Below are 13,646 nucleotides of genomic sequence, written 5' to 3' on the forward strand. Positions count from 1 at the left end.
CATTTCCAAGGCACATTTCACAGGACACCTATGATGTGATGATATAGTCAAGGCCCTCTCTTCACGTGTTTATGCCTCTGCTCTTTGACTGCAATGGGTACATTCAGAAGATACTCCATTCATTTCAGCTATGACTGATATAACTGAGAGAGTAGAGATGAAGGTACCAGCCAGGAAAATAACCATTAGTAAAGGAAGACAGGTTTTGGTTTCTTACTGTCTTCTTGCATAGACATATTAGGTTGACAAGATAAGAAGTTAATTCAACTAAAGTTTCAAAAAATAGTCACTGCCATTAAAATTTGTTCATACTTCATACTATATGAACCCAATAGCTGATTTTTTTCCCTTTTCAACTACTTGTTTTGTGATGCATGAAAAGAATTCAACGTCTGTGTAAAACCTGTATTTACCAATAGGTATTACCTTGTCAGTCAAGAAGAAACAAATAATTGGAAATACAAAATATTTAGAAGGGAAGGTCAAAATGATTAGTTTATCCTAAATTGTGTAGAGTCAGGAACCTTTATTTTCTTCAGTGTTGCTAGAAATAGTATAAAGTGTGTTACTTCAAATTGATTGTATTTGCCATAGTAATAAAGATGTATTTAGTTATTATACTCTCAGCCAAGAATCTGGCATCACAAATTCAGAGACACAACAAAAACATTTTCATAAATATAAGGTACTGTAGCTATGAGCCAGGATAATAGCTTAAAATTTAAAAGTCAAATCTTATAGTTCTAAGAAGCATAAAAATGTTGTAAGCATCAATTATACAAGATGTACTAATGTTCTATAAAATATAACACAAAAATACAATTATACCATATCATATCATAAATTTTACTGAAAGTGAATGTGTTAAGCTATAATAATCATTACACATTTAAACAGTTTTGATGGCTTTCATAGAATTTAGAAGCACTATTTTTAGAAGGAATGCAGGAAGGTAATTAGATGGTCTAAATCCCTTAAATAAGGTGTCCAAATAATAATAATAATAAGTTGTCAAATTTCTAAACTACGGCATCTGCCCCTCCTTCCTCAATAAAATCCCCTCTAGAACTAGTGGTCCCTCAAATTCTACCCTTGGCCTTCCAGTGGCCCCCAAACCTGTGGCCAGAAGCTTACTGTATGCTTGCTGCTGGTGTTGCTTCTGAGATTAAAACTTAGGTTTCAGTGCAAAAGCTTTCTCAAGATTTCATGCTTCACTTTTTCCTATCTTCTTTATTTCTTTAAAACTAGAAACTATTTTGACTTGAGAAAATACAAAAAAATAAAACAAAATATGCCATTCACTGCATTTGACACCTTGTTGACAGCTATCAAAGCATTTCACACTGTTAAAAAAGCATAAAAATAATTATTAGGTCTCTGTCATGGCTTTTCAAAGAAGTCTCAACAGCCTCCAAGGAACTTAGATGAGCATAATCTGTCAGGCCTGAGCACATCAGGCTGCCTGGTGCTTCCATGTTGACGGTGCCACTTTCTCCACCTCCTCACATGCAGGCTCATCCCCAAGAACAGATGCAGAGATCCAGGCGTGTAACTGAGCAGCATTGATTAATTGAGTTTAGTGGCCTTAGGACCCTACAGTTTTGCTCCAACCACTTGTACGAATCAACACATCAGAATATATATATATAAATATAAATACAGTTTTCTTTTCTTAAAATGTGCATACGTTTTTTGGCACTACTGCCAATTAAATCCTCAAAAAAAATGTATGCCAAAAATATGTATGCACATTTTAAGAAAGGAAAACTGTATTAAAATTGTAATACTCGTTATATACCGATAATAAAAGATGAATACAAGTCACGTTTGACTTCTGCAATTACAAGGGGTGATCAAAGTGGTTACCATCAGCATCCAGACACTTCTGATTATGGCAAACTACTGCTTGAGCAACGTTGACCAAAATGTACACTTGTGTACATTTTTTTGGCAACCCCGATGTGTTTGTGTGAAAATTATATATATGTATATATTAAGTTTAAAGGATATTTTTGGCCTCCTAAAGGCAGAACCGTCAAATGAAAGTACAACCTTCATGAAAAACTAGTTGATTTACAGAATGTCTGTTGCTTTGACTTCTGATTTCATCTCAATGGAAAGTAAATGTTCCTTATTTAGGGACAGAATGAGGAAAATTGTAAAGTTTGTCAAATTTATACTCAGGGGTCCTAACTTTCTCTTTACATGTCTTTTCTTCTCCTTTAGTAGAAAAACTCCTATTGGGTTTCCGGGGCCTTCAGAGCCCCCTACTGATTAAGCACTCATAGCCTTTATTCACCCTAAAGAATAAGTAGCACTTTGAAATATTTATAAATAAATTAAATAATTAAAGCACGTTAGCATTCGATGTGCTTTAGCAGATGAAATTTAATATTCTAAATCAATCGTGAAGTACAAGAAGTAAATAAAATATTAAATCTCTCCTCTCACTCCATCTGTAGGAAGGTCGACCCTGCATATATCTGTTGTGAGGGCTAAAAAAAATTAATTAACTTTTCCTCTCACCTTTTAAGTGTTTCTAGCTGGGCTAATAATCAAATTAACGAGACAGACTAACAGGAGAAAAGTCAAATGTCTAATACATCCACATGGGGAATTCATGTAAGCATAAAAATTCCAAAGACAGTGAAGAAACATTAGGTATGTAAGACATTGTGGACAAAGGAGAAAAAGGCCAGGTGGGGGGGACTATTAGATTTCAGAAACGACAACGGATGACTTACAGGTGGGTGAGAAAGCCTGGAACGTACATGGCAGACAACTCAGAAACATTGGGATACAGGGGTATCTAGCTAACATTTACTATACTTAATTCAAATTAGGCTATTCAGGTTAAGGCCAACATCCTAAGATTTTCTTCCTGAAGCAGGTGTTTCCATCTGAATCTCTTGGGCAGAAAGTGGGGAGGGTCAAATGTTCTTTCTGAGTCTTGTTTCTTAAGAAATAGCTTAAAATCAATATCCCAAAAAGGCAGCTTCAGGGCGGCAAAACTTTGGTTCCCTTCATTGTCAAATGCCTGAGTATAAGTCCTAAATGAAAATGTTGCCATCCAGCATTCTATGAAATTTAGCTCATGGAAAGTAAATCATCACAATGTGTATGTTAGGCCCAAATTATTGTTTTTAGTTCAAACGAAGAACTTATACATAGTATAAAAATACCCCTATTAAAATATCAGATAGCAGCCCTTGACAAATAACACCAATCAGCTCAGTTGGATCTGCATCTATCAAATAACTGTTGACTTAAGAAATTGCCCAAACCTGTAGAGAAGTTTAATGAGTTTATTTGAGCCATATTAAAGACAATCCACTGGTGGTAGATTAAGTGAGTGGGAGAAAGCGAAGCAGGGCAATCTCTGAGATTGGATAAAAAGTAAAATGAGGAGACACATACTTCTTTTACATTGATGGATATAGGATAGTCAATGATTAACATTTATAGCAGTAGAGATGGTATTAGGGGAACACGATAACAAGGAGGGGTTCTGTAATCTCATGCTCTGGTGTGGTGGATTGTGCCCTGGGGTGTCTGGAGAAAGGGATTACTCTGACATTGCAAAAGTATGTTATCTTAGATGAAAAGAGAAAACAGACAGGCTCTGCTCACTTAAGGTAAAGATTGACTTTTGTCAAGGAAGCTGCAGGGCAAGGATGTGACTACCGGCCATGAGCCGTGTTTTGTTAGGAATTTTTATGTTCAAACCATCCTATGTGGTTAATTTCGGTCTCTGGGGTTATAGGGTCGGCCATGCTGGCCTCCCTTGAGCTTGTCAGGTTTAGTATATGGCCCCTTTTTCGTCCATATTAAGTATTCCCAATATCACATTTCCCATGAATTTTATGAGTAGCTTTATTTCTATTTTAACAATAGTAATATTCTGTATATTTTAACACAAACTATTAATGATATTATTCTTGTATCTTATTCTCAACATGTTAAAAATCAAATCTATAATAGCCTTCAGATCTAGCCCTCATACAGATTGTCTTATTTCTATTCATGGCACCAAAGGCTCCTTTCAATCAGGTTTGAAGTCCAAGAGTCATCTTTAATTCCCTTCAAGCCATCCCCTACAGTGCCAACAAATTAATCTTTCAAAAGTGCAATTCCTGTCATGTCAATTTCTTGCTAGAAAAAAGGGAGGAAAAGAAGCCAATGCCTCTCCATGCTAAATTAACTACCAGTCCTTTTTCTTGTGGTTTAATACCATCGAAGATATGCATTAGAGATCATAAATACTTTTAATTTGCTCAGCTCTGTATTTTTGCTCTTATGAATTATTGTTCTTATTAGCTAGCTTTTAATGACTACTAAATGTTAGTCCCTGTCCTTAAGCTTCACATGAATTAGATAAACTCAGGATAATCCTATTAGGTAGATACTATTATATCTTTATTCCTAATATGAGTAAACCAAAATTACCGAGTTAGGTAACAGATGAAAAGAACTGATTTCAGCCCAGGCTGTGATACGTCTGAAGTAACAGATAGAGCCTTGAACATTAGTGATTCAGCTCTGTGTGTTATGACTCCAAGGCTAATGGTGCAAATAATTCCTTAAACCAGATAAAACTTTAATTCCACATGGAATGATGCTGTTATTTTCTAGTGGAATGAGGACAGTTGCTAGGAGAGGTCACAGAAATTCTATTCCCGATTTTCTCTACGTCGTGTCATGGTAAATATCCCTGCTTGTAGCTACTTTGCTTACTGCTTTGGTGACCATTTCTGGCTTTTCCTGAACATGTCTGATTTGAAACTTTCCACCTCTCATAATCAGAGGCATGGTTTAGAAGAAATGCACCAGCCAACGTTGTCAATAAAACATTAAAGCCAATAAAAACACCGACATGATGTAAAGATCACGATGAAAAAGTTGTTAGAGGAAGCAGGGGAATGGAAACTCTGAAGCCCTCGAGCAGATGTCACATTGTTACCTGGGCTTTGTAACGAAGCAAAAGTGAAGGCCTCTCCTGTTTGTCTCCTGATTTCAGAACCTGACCTTGTGTCTTAAGTTCTGGCCATTCTGGCCTTATGAAAGGCCAGTGTACCCCTTGCAGGTATACAACCAATAACTTAGGAGAAAATAGAGCCCAAAGCATTCTTTCAAATGGCTGGACAATTGAAGTAAACAGGCACCAGTGAAGTATCCTTTCTTTTGTAAGCATAGCCCCTTAAGTGCAAAGGAAAGAACTGGTGTTTGACAAACCTTGTGATAAAGTTTTGTTCAGAGTAGCCACCTTTATTTTAGGATATGAAAATCTAATTAGCTTTTATGATGTTAAACCCAAATATTTAAATAGAATTCTTTAACATAGTGCTTAGTTAATCTACTATAGATAAGGTCAAATAATAATGATAGTAATAGTAAAAATATTGAAATTTAAATTTTCTCTGGGAAAACATTAAAATAAAATTATGCATATGGGATGTAAGAATGTTAAAGATCTTCATTACTTGCTGTGGAGATTCAACTAAAATTGGTTAATAAGTAGAAAGATGTTTCAAAATGCTCATCTACTTTTAATTTTAAAAAGCAGTCTAATCATGAAGTCTTGATACTGAAGATCTGCTGAGGTATTTGTTATGGGACAAAATAAAAAAAGGGCAGAAAAATTCGTAAGCTTTGTTGTTAATTAAGTGCCAAATAACACACTGAGATGACTATTTTATCGTGACTTCAGAAAATTCAAAAGAGCAAGGTGTGTCTCTCTTTCTAATCAAGGGCTTGTAATACCAAAGCAGAGTGTCCATGTGCTGAACATGTTCATGTTTTTGGCCCTCTGCAATATGTTCCCAAAGGAGACCATCAGAGTAAAATTATATATATATACCCAGACTCAGGTTTTGGTTTTATCTAAATAAAAAAATAAATAAAAATGTGGTGTGATTAAAAAAAGACGGTGAATGTTTAAATTTAAAAAAATTTATTACAGTAAAAGACACATTGCCATTAATCCCCTTGAAAACACTTCCCCTCACTTCAAACACACTTATCCCATCTTTCTTGCCACTTTCTGAAGCAGTTCTGGGAGTCCTCTTTCTTGAGTGTCTTCAGTTGTGTTGTCATGGCTGCCTCGATGTCCTGAATCATTTTAACTTTGGGGAAGAGCCGGAAGTTGCATGATGCCATATCTGGTGAATAAAGTGAATGAGGACACACTGTAATGTTTTTACTGGACAGAAATTGACATATACCAGAAGCAATGTGTGACATGGAGTGTTGTCATGATGGAGGATGAGTTATGACACACTTTAAAACTCACCTTCTCTCAACCGTAGCTCACATCCTACTGACTACACCAAACAAGTTGAAACTTGTCACACACTGTCACTAAGGTTTGATGTGCCACTTCCCATAATGAAGATCACTGCCTTTCCTTTGGATGGCAGTCGGCAACAGCATTCACAGTATTTTTGAAATCACAACAGGGAAAGGCTCCGTGTCACACATGGCTTCTGGTACGGCAATTTCTGTCACATAAAAACATTACAGTGTGTCCTCATCCTCTTTATTCACTGGATCTGGTACTGTGCAACTTTTGGCTCTTCCCCAAAGTCAAAATGACCATGAAAGGTAAACATTTTGAATCAGTGCAGGACATAGAGGCAGCCATGACATCACAACTAAAGACTCTCATGAAAGAGGACTTCCAGAACTGCTTCAGAAAGTGGCAAGAACAATGGGATAAGTGTGTTCAAAATGAGGGGGAGTATTTTGAGAAGGATTAATGGCATAGTGTCTTTTACTGTAATAATTTTTTTAAACATTCACCATATTGTTTGATCACACCTTATAAATAAATAAATACATAATGCCAATAAAGAAATGAAAGATGCAGCTTTTTTAGGCTTTGTATCTATCTAATCTGCTTGTTATCTGAGCTTCTCCAAATCAAATCTGTACTAATGAGCTTTCCTTTCCACAGGGAGATAAAGAAGCTGAATTAGGACTTCCGTTTTCTCCACTTTGTGATCGGAAGTCAACCATTGTGGCCCAGTCACAAATAGGTAATACTGAAAATTGGTGGTCAGGGAGAATGGGTGTGTGCTTGTCAGTTTTCAAACGAATACACCATGTTTTTCAAAGGGGCAATGCCTATGAAAACCTCACTCCATATTCATGATAATTTTTTTCATTTGACCCATCTGTATGATGCTAAATCATAAGAGTTATTAAAACATTCTCACAAAATGAATTCAATAAAGCAGTATTCATAAATGTAATTGTTATTCTGTCTGTAATCCTTTTACAAAAAAGAGAGGATTTTAATCTTGTGGAAGAGAGCATTTTTTGCTGTTTTGTTGCTGATTATTATTTGTAATATAATCCTTTGAATATAGAACAATTCAATGAAAATATTAATATGTTCTGTTATCACAATTGCATAATATGCTAATACACTAGCTCATATTATTTTGCACAAAAATATTCTTATGATATGAATAGATAAGCCAACAATAGGAAATTTATAAAATGGTACTGCTCCCTACTGTATTCATTCTTTTCATTTGTATTGTGTTGGGGACTTTTAAGTCCCACCCATTATTAAAACATATCATTGCTAGGCTGCATAGTTCACATATTTGTAATAGTTATTCCCTGAACAGAATCTTCATTATTTTGTAACTATTAGATGGCTGCCTTACCTCTCTAGCTGCTCCCACCTCCTACAAAGCAGGGGTCAGCCATAAGAAAGCTTCTTGCTCTGACCTTTCCCCCTTCCCACCAAGTTCCAACAGCTGTTTCTCTAGATGCTGTAACACAGGTACCTGTCATGCAGGTGTGAATGTGGCAGGCTAAGGACCTCCTCCAGCAACCTGGGGTGAAGGGAAGTTTCTGAAACATTTTTGCTGTAATATAAATTGCTGCCATGGTAGTACAGTTGGTGCCCAGTATTTAAAACCATAACCAGAACTTGAAATAGCACGTTGGGTGGCCCGTTAACATTGCTTTGACGTGAAGGCGTCATTTAAAACACAAAACTACTGAAGTTTTTTGAATTAAAAATGCACCTTAATGTAATTCTCTGGCTAATCTAGTTATTTGGAATGTGAATTACTTTTATCCATGTATCTGATGGATGGGCTACTATTCAGATGTGTATATTTCTCAATTTCTCAGGATACTCTTACTTTAAAACCGTCCCTCTAGTTATTCTCTTACATTCGATGGTAGTCCATTGCCTCCAAGAGTGTTTCAGGCAACAAGCATTTCATTTCCAGCGCCATACCTCTCCTGGGACCTGGGGGTGTTGAAAGTACACAGAGCTCAGAATGGGTTTTCCTTCTCCACCTAAAAACGGGTGGTAAGTGCCCCCTAGAGGACAGTGTCTTATTCTCTCTGTGTGTAGTTTTTCTGTATTGAGTACTTTAAATGTTGAAGTCTCTATTCAATCCTGACATCTCCAAGTGGGGGAATTAATGCTGTCTCCTAGAGATGGTAGTGTTCTTTTCACTAATTTGACAGAACATTCCCACATGCTGTGAACTAACACTTTCATACAGAGAATAATAAACTCTGACTGATATAGTAAGAAGAAAAAAAAAGTTTGCCTTCCTGTTGCCTGAGTAAAAACTTCAATTATTTTGTTTCTTTGGAGCTTAGATATTATTTCTTGATGGTCAATAAGAAACTTCAACAACAAAGTAAGACCTTTCAGAAAGGGTAATGATCCCTCTCATTGAAAAAGGAAAATATATTCATTCTAGTTAGATCGGAATTTATTGTTAATAATAAATAGTATGAGGCTGAATATTAAATAGGAAAGCCAATAAACTTCTGTTGGCAAGTTTAAAGTGTATCACTTTCCGCTACTTAATAAAATATTTTACACAGCTCTTAGACTATCCTTATAGATTGTGTTATTGGATTAAAAATTGCAAGGGGTAAACTGAACCACTATTATAGTAGATATTTGCTATCAGGGGAATAAGAGATTCATCATTACTAATTTTAGAATTCAGTAAATTGTAACATTTGAATTTATCTTTTCTTTGCTTTCTTTCTTTTTTTTTTTTTTTTTTTGCTTTGTAGGTTTTATCGATTTCATAGTAGAGCCAACATTTTCTCTTCTGACAGACTCAACAGAGAAAATTATTATTCCTCTTATAGAGGAAGACTCGAAAACCGCGAATTCTTCCTACGGGGCAAACAGGTTTGATATTTTCTTTTTTACATTATTGTTCATATTTGTGATGTTTCGTAACCTTTTAATTATGATTGTCTTTATTATTTCTTACATCTAGGCAGGAAATTTTTACAAGAATTATTAGGTAGTATTGCCACCTAGTGGCTGTGTATTATATAGCACTTGACTTTGAAATTAAGAACTTGATGTCCACTACAAAAAAATATCAAAGTTCTAAGGAATATATCGGAATAGTATTCAATACTCAAGAGAATAAAATTATTTGAATTTTTACTGAGATATAGATATTATGTCATGGATATATAGTTACATATTTGGGTGTGTTGGTTTGCTTACAAGGAAATCAATCACAACCCATTTGTATAGAAAGATGCCTGTATCAAAGTTAGCCTTTTGGATGACATGAATACAACGGATTTGTATAACATGTTACAGTAAAGTCCATTATATATACAACTTACAATATTTCAAACTAGATTTTTTTCCATCAGTAAATTTGTTAAGGGATATTATGTAAAACTTCCAGTTGCAGAAAAATCATGCTAAATTCTTGCCTATTGGAACACATAACTTTTCCTGATAGCATACCAACAGGCTCCCTAAATGTTGCCCCAGTGAGGAAACAGAGGAAATGTTCTACCAGAGAAAGATCCAGGTTAGTCCTGAGATCCAGTGGTGGAGGAAGGGGCGTGTGGGACCTGCTTTGGGCCCCAGAATCGTAATGCCCATTTTGTGAATGTCACCAGTGGACTCACCACTAAGTCAGCTCACCCCAAGGTACTGCTCTCATCAGGCCTCACCACCCTGTCATACATGAGCACCCCAACCTACTTCTCTGAGAGTCCCTCTCAGACCCAGGGTGCCCCAGACAGAGTCCCTGGCCCTCTCTATGAGGGAAGGAAAGGAGGGAGGGAAGCAACACTAACACATGCTCAGAACTGGTCCTGAGCACCTGCCATCCTGCTTCTCTATCAGCTTTTATAAAGGGTTTCATTTAGGCTTTGCTCCCTCAGCCCATATTCCGACCTTGGTATTTTCTGGTTTCTTACTGTTACTGTTAGCTCAAGTATCTTTATGGGTTTACACACTGCTGATTCATTTAGACGATCAAATATGAAAGGCACCATGAACGATGGAACCTATTCCCCAGACTACTCCCTTGCAAGTGTGGACCTGAAGAGCTTCAAAAACAACCTAGTGGACATCATCCAGCAGAACAAGGAGAGATGGAAAGAGCTGGCTGCGCAAGGTATGGTTGTTTATGTACCTACTGCCTTCTCTCTTTATCTTAACTCTTCTGAGATTTTGGATGTTTTCATAAAATATGCACACCCTTGATGGTATTTGGAATTTAGCTACCCTTTGATTATTCATAAGAAAGTTGGTTTTGTCTGTTAAAGAAAAGAGAGTCTGCTCTGTTTATGCCACAAGGACTGCAGATGTATGTGTCAGGGGGTGGCAGTGAAGTGGATTTGAAGGATGGGATAATAAAATGGCAACAAACTTTATATGGCATAACAACCTCCTGTTCATTTCTAGAGGTACTTTTGAGCCTGTGTTTTGGGGCTTTGCAAATGGCTTTTGTGTTGTATTTGGAATGCAACATCTAGTGTCAGAGATTTGGATGTCTGGTTTGTTTGTTTGTTCTTTTCAATTTTACTAAGTTTTTTGGCTGACAGTTTCACCAATGAGTTGGAAAAATCATGTGTAATTTGCCACCAAAGAAAACAAATGTGAATCTAGCTCTAGTTATTTTTGTCATATTTTCTGATTCAAATACATTAGTCTATTTGGCCTATGGGGTGTGTGAGTTAGTATTCATCATTATCCTTCATACAGGAGATTGGCTTTCAAATTTCAGATCTGGCCCTTGCTATCTCTCACATTCTCTTCCATAGCCCTGTCTCGCTCATGCTTTATACTCTCTGCACAGTGGCCTTCTGGAAGTTTCTTCAAATACCCCAGAGCCTTTGAAATGATTGTTTCTTCAGCCAGAAATTCTCCTCTTGGAACTCTCTGCAAGGCTGATTACTTCTTGGCTGGCGAGTCTGTTTTAATTTTTAGTTTGAAAAACACAGCACTTAATAACTCATTTAATTTAATTATCACATAGATTTTACAAGGTGTATGCTATTATTATTCCCATTTCACAGATAAGGAAACTGAGGTAGAGGATTTGTGATTTGTGATTTGTCCTAAATCTCACAATTAGTAAGTGAAGGAGCTAGAGTTTATTCCTTCATTCCAAACGTAGTGCCCTACAACCCTACGCTAGGCAGCCCCCCAGAGAGGCCGTCCTTGGCAAATAAAAGTTATGTCCTCTGTCCTATTTTTCACTATTAGAGCCCAGCTTAGTCCCCTCAAAGTGCTATCACTAATTCATAATCAATGATATTCGTTTATTCCTTTCCATATTTATCACGTGTCTTCCGCATAGGAATGTATATTCTATGGTATATGGTCTACTGTGTTTTCCAGTGTCTTCTCAGCGACTAGCACAGTGCTAGACATATAATAGGCACTTAGCAAATATTTGTTTAATTAAATAGTTAATTAATCCTGGATCATGTCACACGATTCCTCAACCTTTGCTATTAATAAAGAAAAGAAATACCAATCTAGTGCCTTCAGCTGATTCTATAACTCGTATTTTCCCAGCCACATAAGTCTGATCTTAGTTGAAAGGAAAGAGTTTCCCAAGCATTGGGGGCTCTATACAGCCAGTGAGTTACAGCCTGTGTAACCTGGGTTACACAGGTTATACACCCTGTGTGGTCACACAGACCCCTATACTCAGAATGGGCTTGTGCTTATTTGAATGCTCTACAATCATCGTCTGGATATTCTTCATAATTTTTGAGCCAGGAGCTTCATTGTATTTTTCACTGGGCCCTGCAATTATGTAGCCAGTCCTGGCCATTACAGAGAGTCTTTGTAATGCTATGTTACTGTCACTCAGTAAAGAACACAATACAAGATCCAGATGACAGTAGGTAAAACAGAAATTTAGAGAGGTGAGGAAACTTTGAAGCTAGAATCTTTCTTGAGAGCATCTACTTACCTTTTCTGGAGTCAGAGGTTTGCAGACTGAATTTACCACCTCATTGGGTTTATGCCAAAAGAGCAAATTTGATTCTACGTTTTAAAATTCTATTACTACAGCTCACTAAATTAATGATAAAAGGAAAAGAATGTAAGATCTCAAAAAATGCAGAGAGCATTAAGAAAATTCAATATCCAATCATGATAAAAATTCTTAAAATTCAGAGGAGCATTTTTAATCTACTATTTCTGTTCTCCTACTTCTTTTGTGCTCATTTTTATTGCTTGAGGTTTTTCTTTTCTTTTGTTCCATTCCAACTAATTTTCTTTATGGTTTGAAATATGTACACTCTATTCCTATTATTTTCATAATTAATTAGAAAATTTTAAATGCATAACCAACAGTAGATAAGAGTGACATTAATCAGTAACTTTATCTTTCCACCAAATATCACACAAATCTTAAAAAACCTTGTCTTTGATATTTTTTAAAAATGTTTTAAAAAGATTGACTTTATATTAATAAAACTTTAAAATACACCCTTGAAACTCAAGAATATGAGGATGTCTGCTTTCCAACAGTTTTGAAAAATCAAGCTAGTGCACAAGATTCTCTCAAGATCTCTGCCATGCATGCATAGTTCCTCAGTTAGCCAGGGAAGTGTGGAGGGATGTCTCAGCCCTTTTATGACCCCTAATTGCTAGGATTTTTCTATAAATCCTGCTGGTCTACCACTTACTCCGAACATGGACCACAACCTCAGGGTTGCAAAGCTATGGTGTTTCCCCATTTTTTCTAAACTAAATCCACCACTCTACGTAGGAGAAACCAGGGGAGGGTTGCCCTCTCTTCGCATCCCAAATTGAGTAAACCACTGCTGGCAGTAAAGCTGGTTTCTTGCTGCAGTTCTCAAGCTGGGGTTGGTGGAGAGAGGTCCAGAGTAGCTCCAGGTAAGAAGGTCACAGTTTCCTTCTGTTCTTAGCTGAATCTTCAGCAATTTTTCACAAGGAAATGTTTCTCAAATTGTTGTGTTGTCTTGATTGATTTCCAGTGTGATGGAATAGTTGTTTTTGTTAATATTTTCCAATTTCATACTTGTTTTCTGTGGAAACACTCGAAATCTTTACATCACTGTAACAGGAAGTCCTCTTTCTTCACATTGGTTTTTTAACTACATGAGCTGATTTATGTAATCTACTTAGAAGTACCTAGAATAGTAGCACTACGTGAGTTGCTGTCATTACTATAATTATTATTTACTGCCCTTCTACTGTGTGTTCTAGGAATTAGGGATATGGTTAAAAAAAACAAAAACTAAAGAGACAATGATTCCTATCTTCATGAAAGAGGCTGTGGGAGTTAGGAGCAGGATTGCAATTTTAAATAAGGTGGCCAGGAAAGGCTTTACAGAGAAAGTGATAACTTAGG

The 13,646-nt window shown here is 36.4% G+C and overlaps 1 protein-coding gene across 6 annotated transcripts in view; it reads left to right on the plus strand.

The window, feature by feature from the left end:
* The window catches only part of PDE1A (phosphodiesterase 1A), a 316,130-nt gene that overhangs the window by 274,791 nt on the left and 27,693 nt on the right, over nt 1-13,646 (plus strand). For all 6 annotated transcript variants that reach the window (XM_033112655.1, XM_033112654.1, XM_033112656.1 and 3 more), the window contains 3 exons: nt 6,953-7,034; nt 9,061-9,181; nt 10,279-10,424. In XM_033112655.1, the coding sequence (XP_032968546.1) occupies nt 6,953-7,034; nt 9,061-9,181; nt 10,279-10,424 (349 nt within the window). The remainder of the gene's footprint in view (nt 1-6,952; nt 7,035-9,060; nt 9,182-10,278; nt 10,425-13,646) is intronic.

The sequence above is a fragment of the Rhinolophus ferrumequinum genome, chromosome 8 (assembly GCF_004115265.2).
Source record: "Rhinolophus ferrumequinum isolate MPI-CBG mRhiFer1 chromosome 8, mRhiFer1_v1.p, whole genome shotgun sequence".
Taxonomy (NCBI): Eukaryota; Metazoa; Chordata; class Mammalia; order Chiroptera; family Rhinolophidae; genus Rhinolophus; species Rhinolophus ferrumequinum.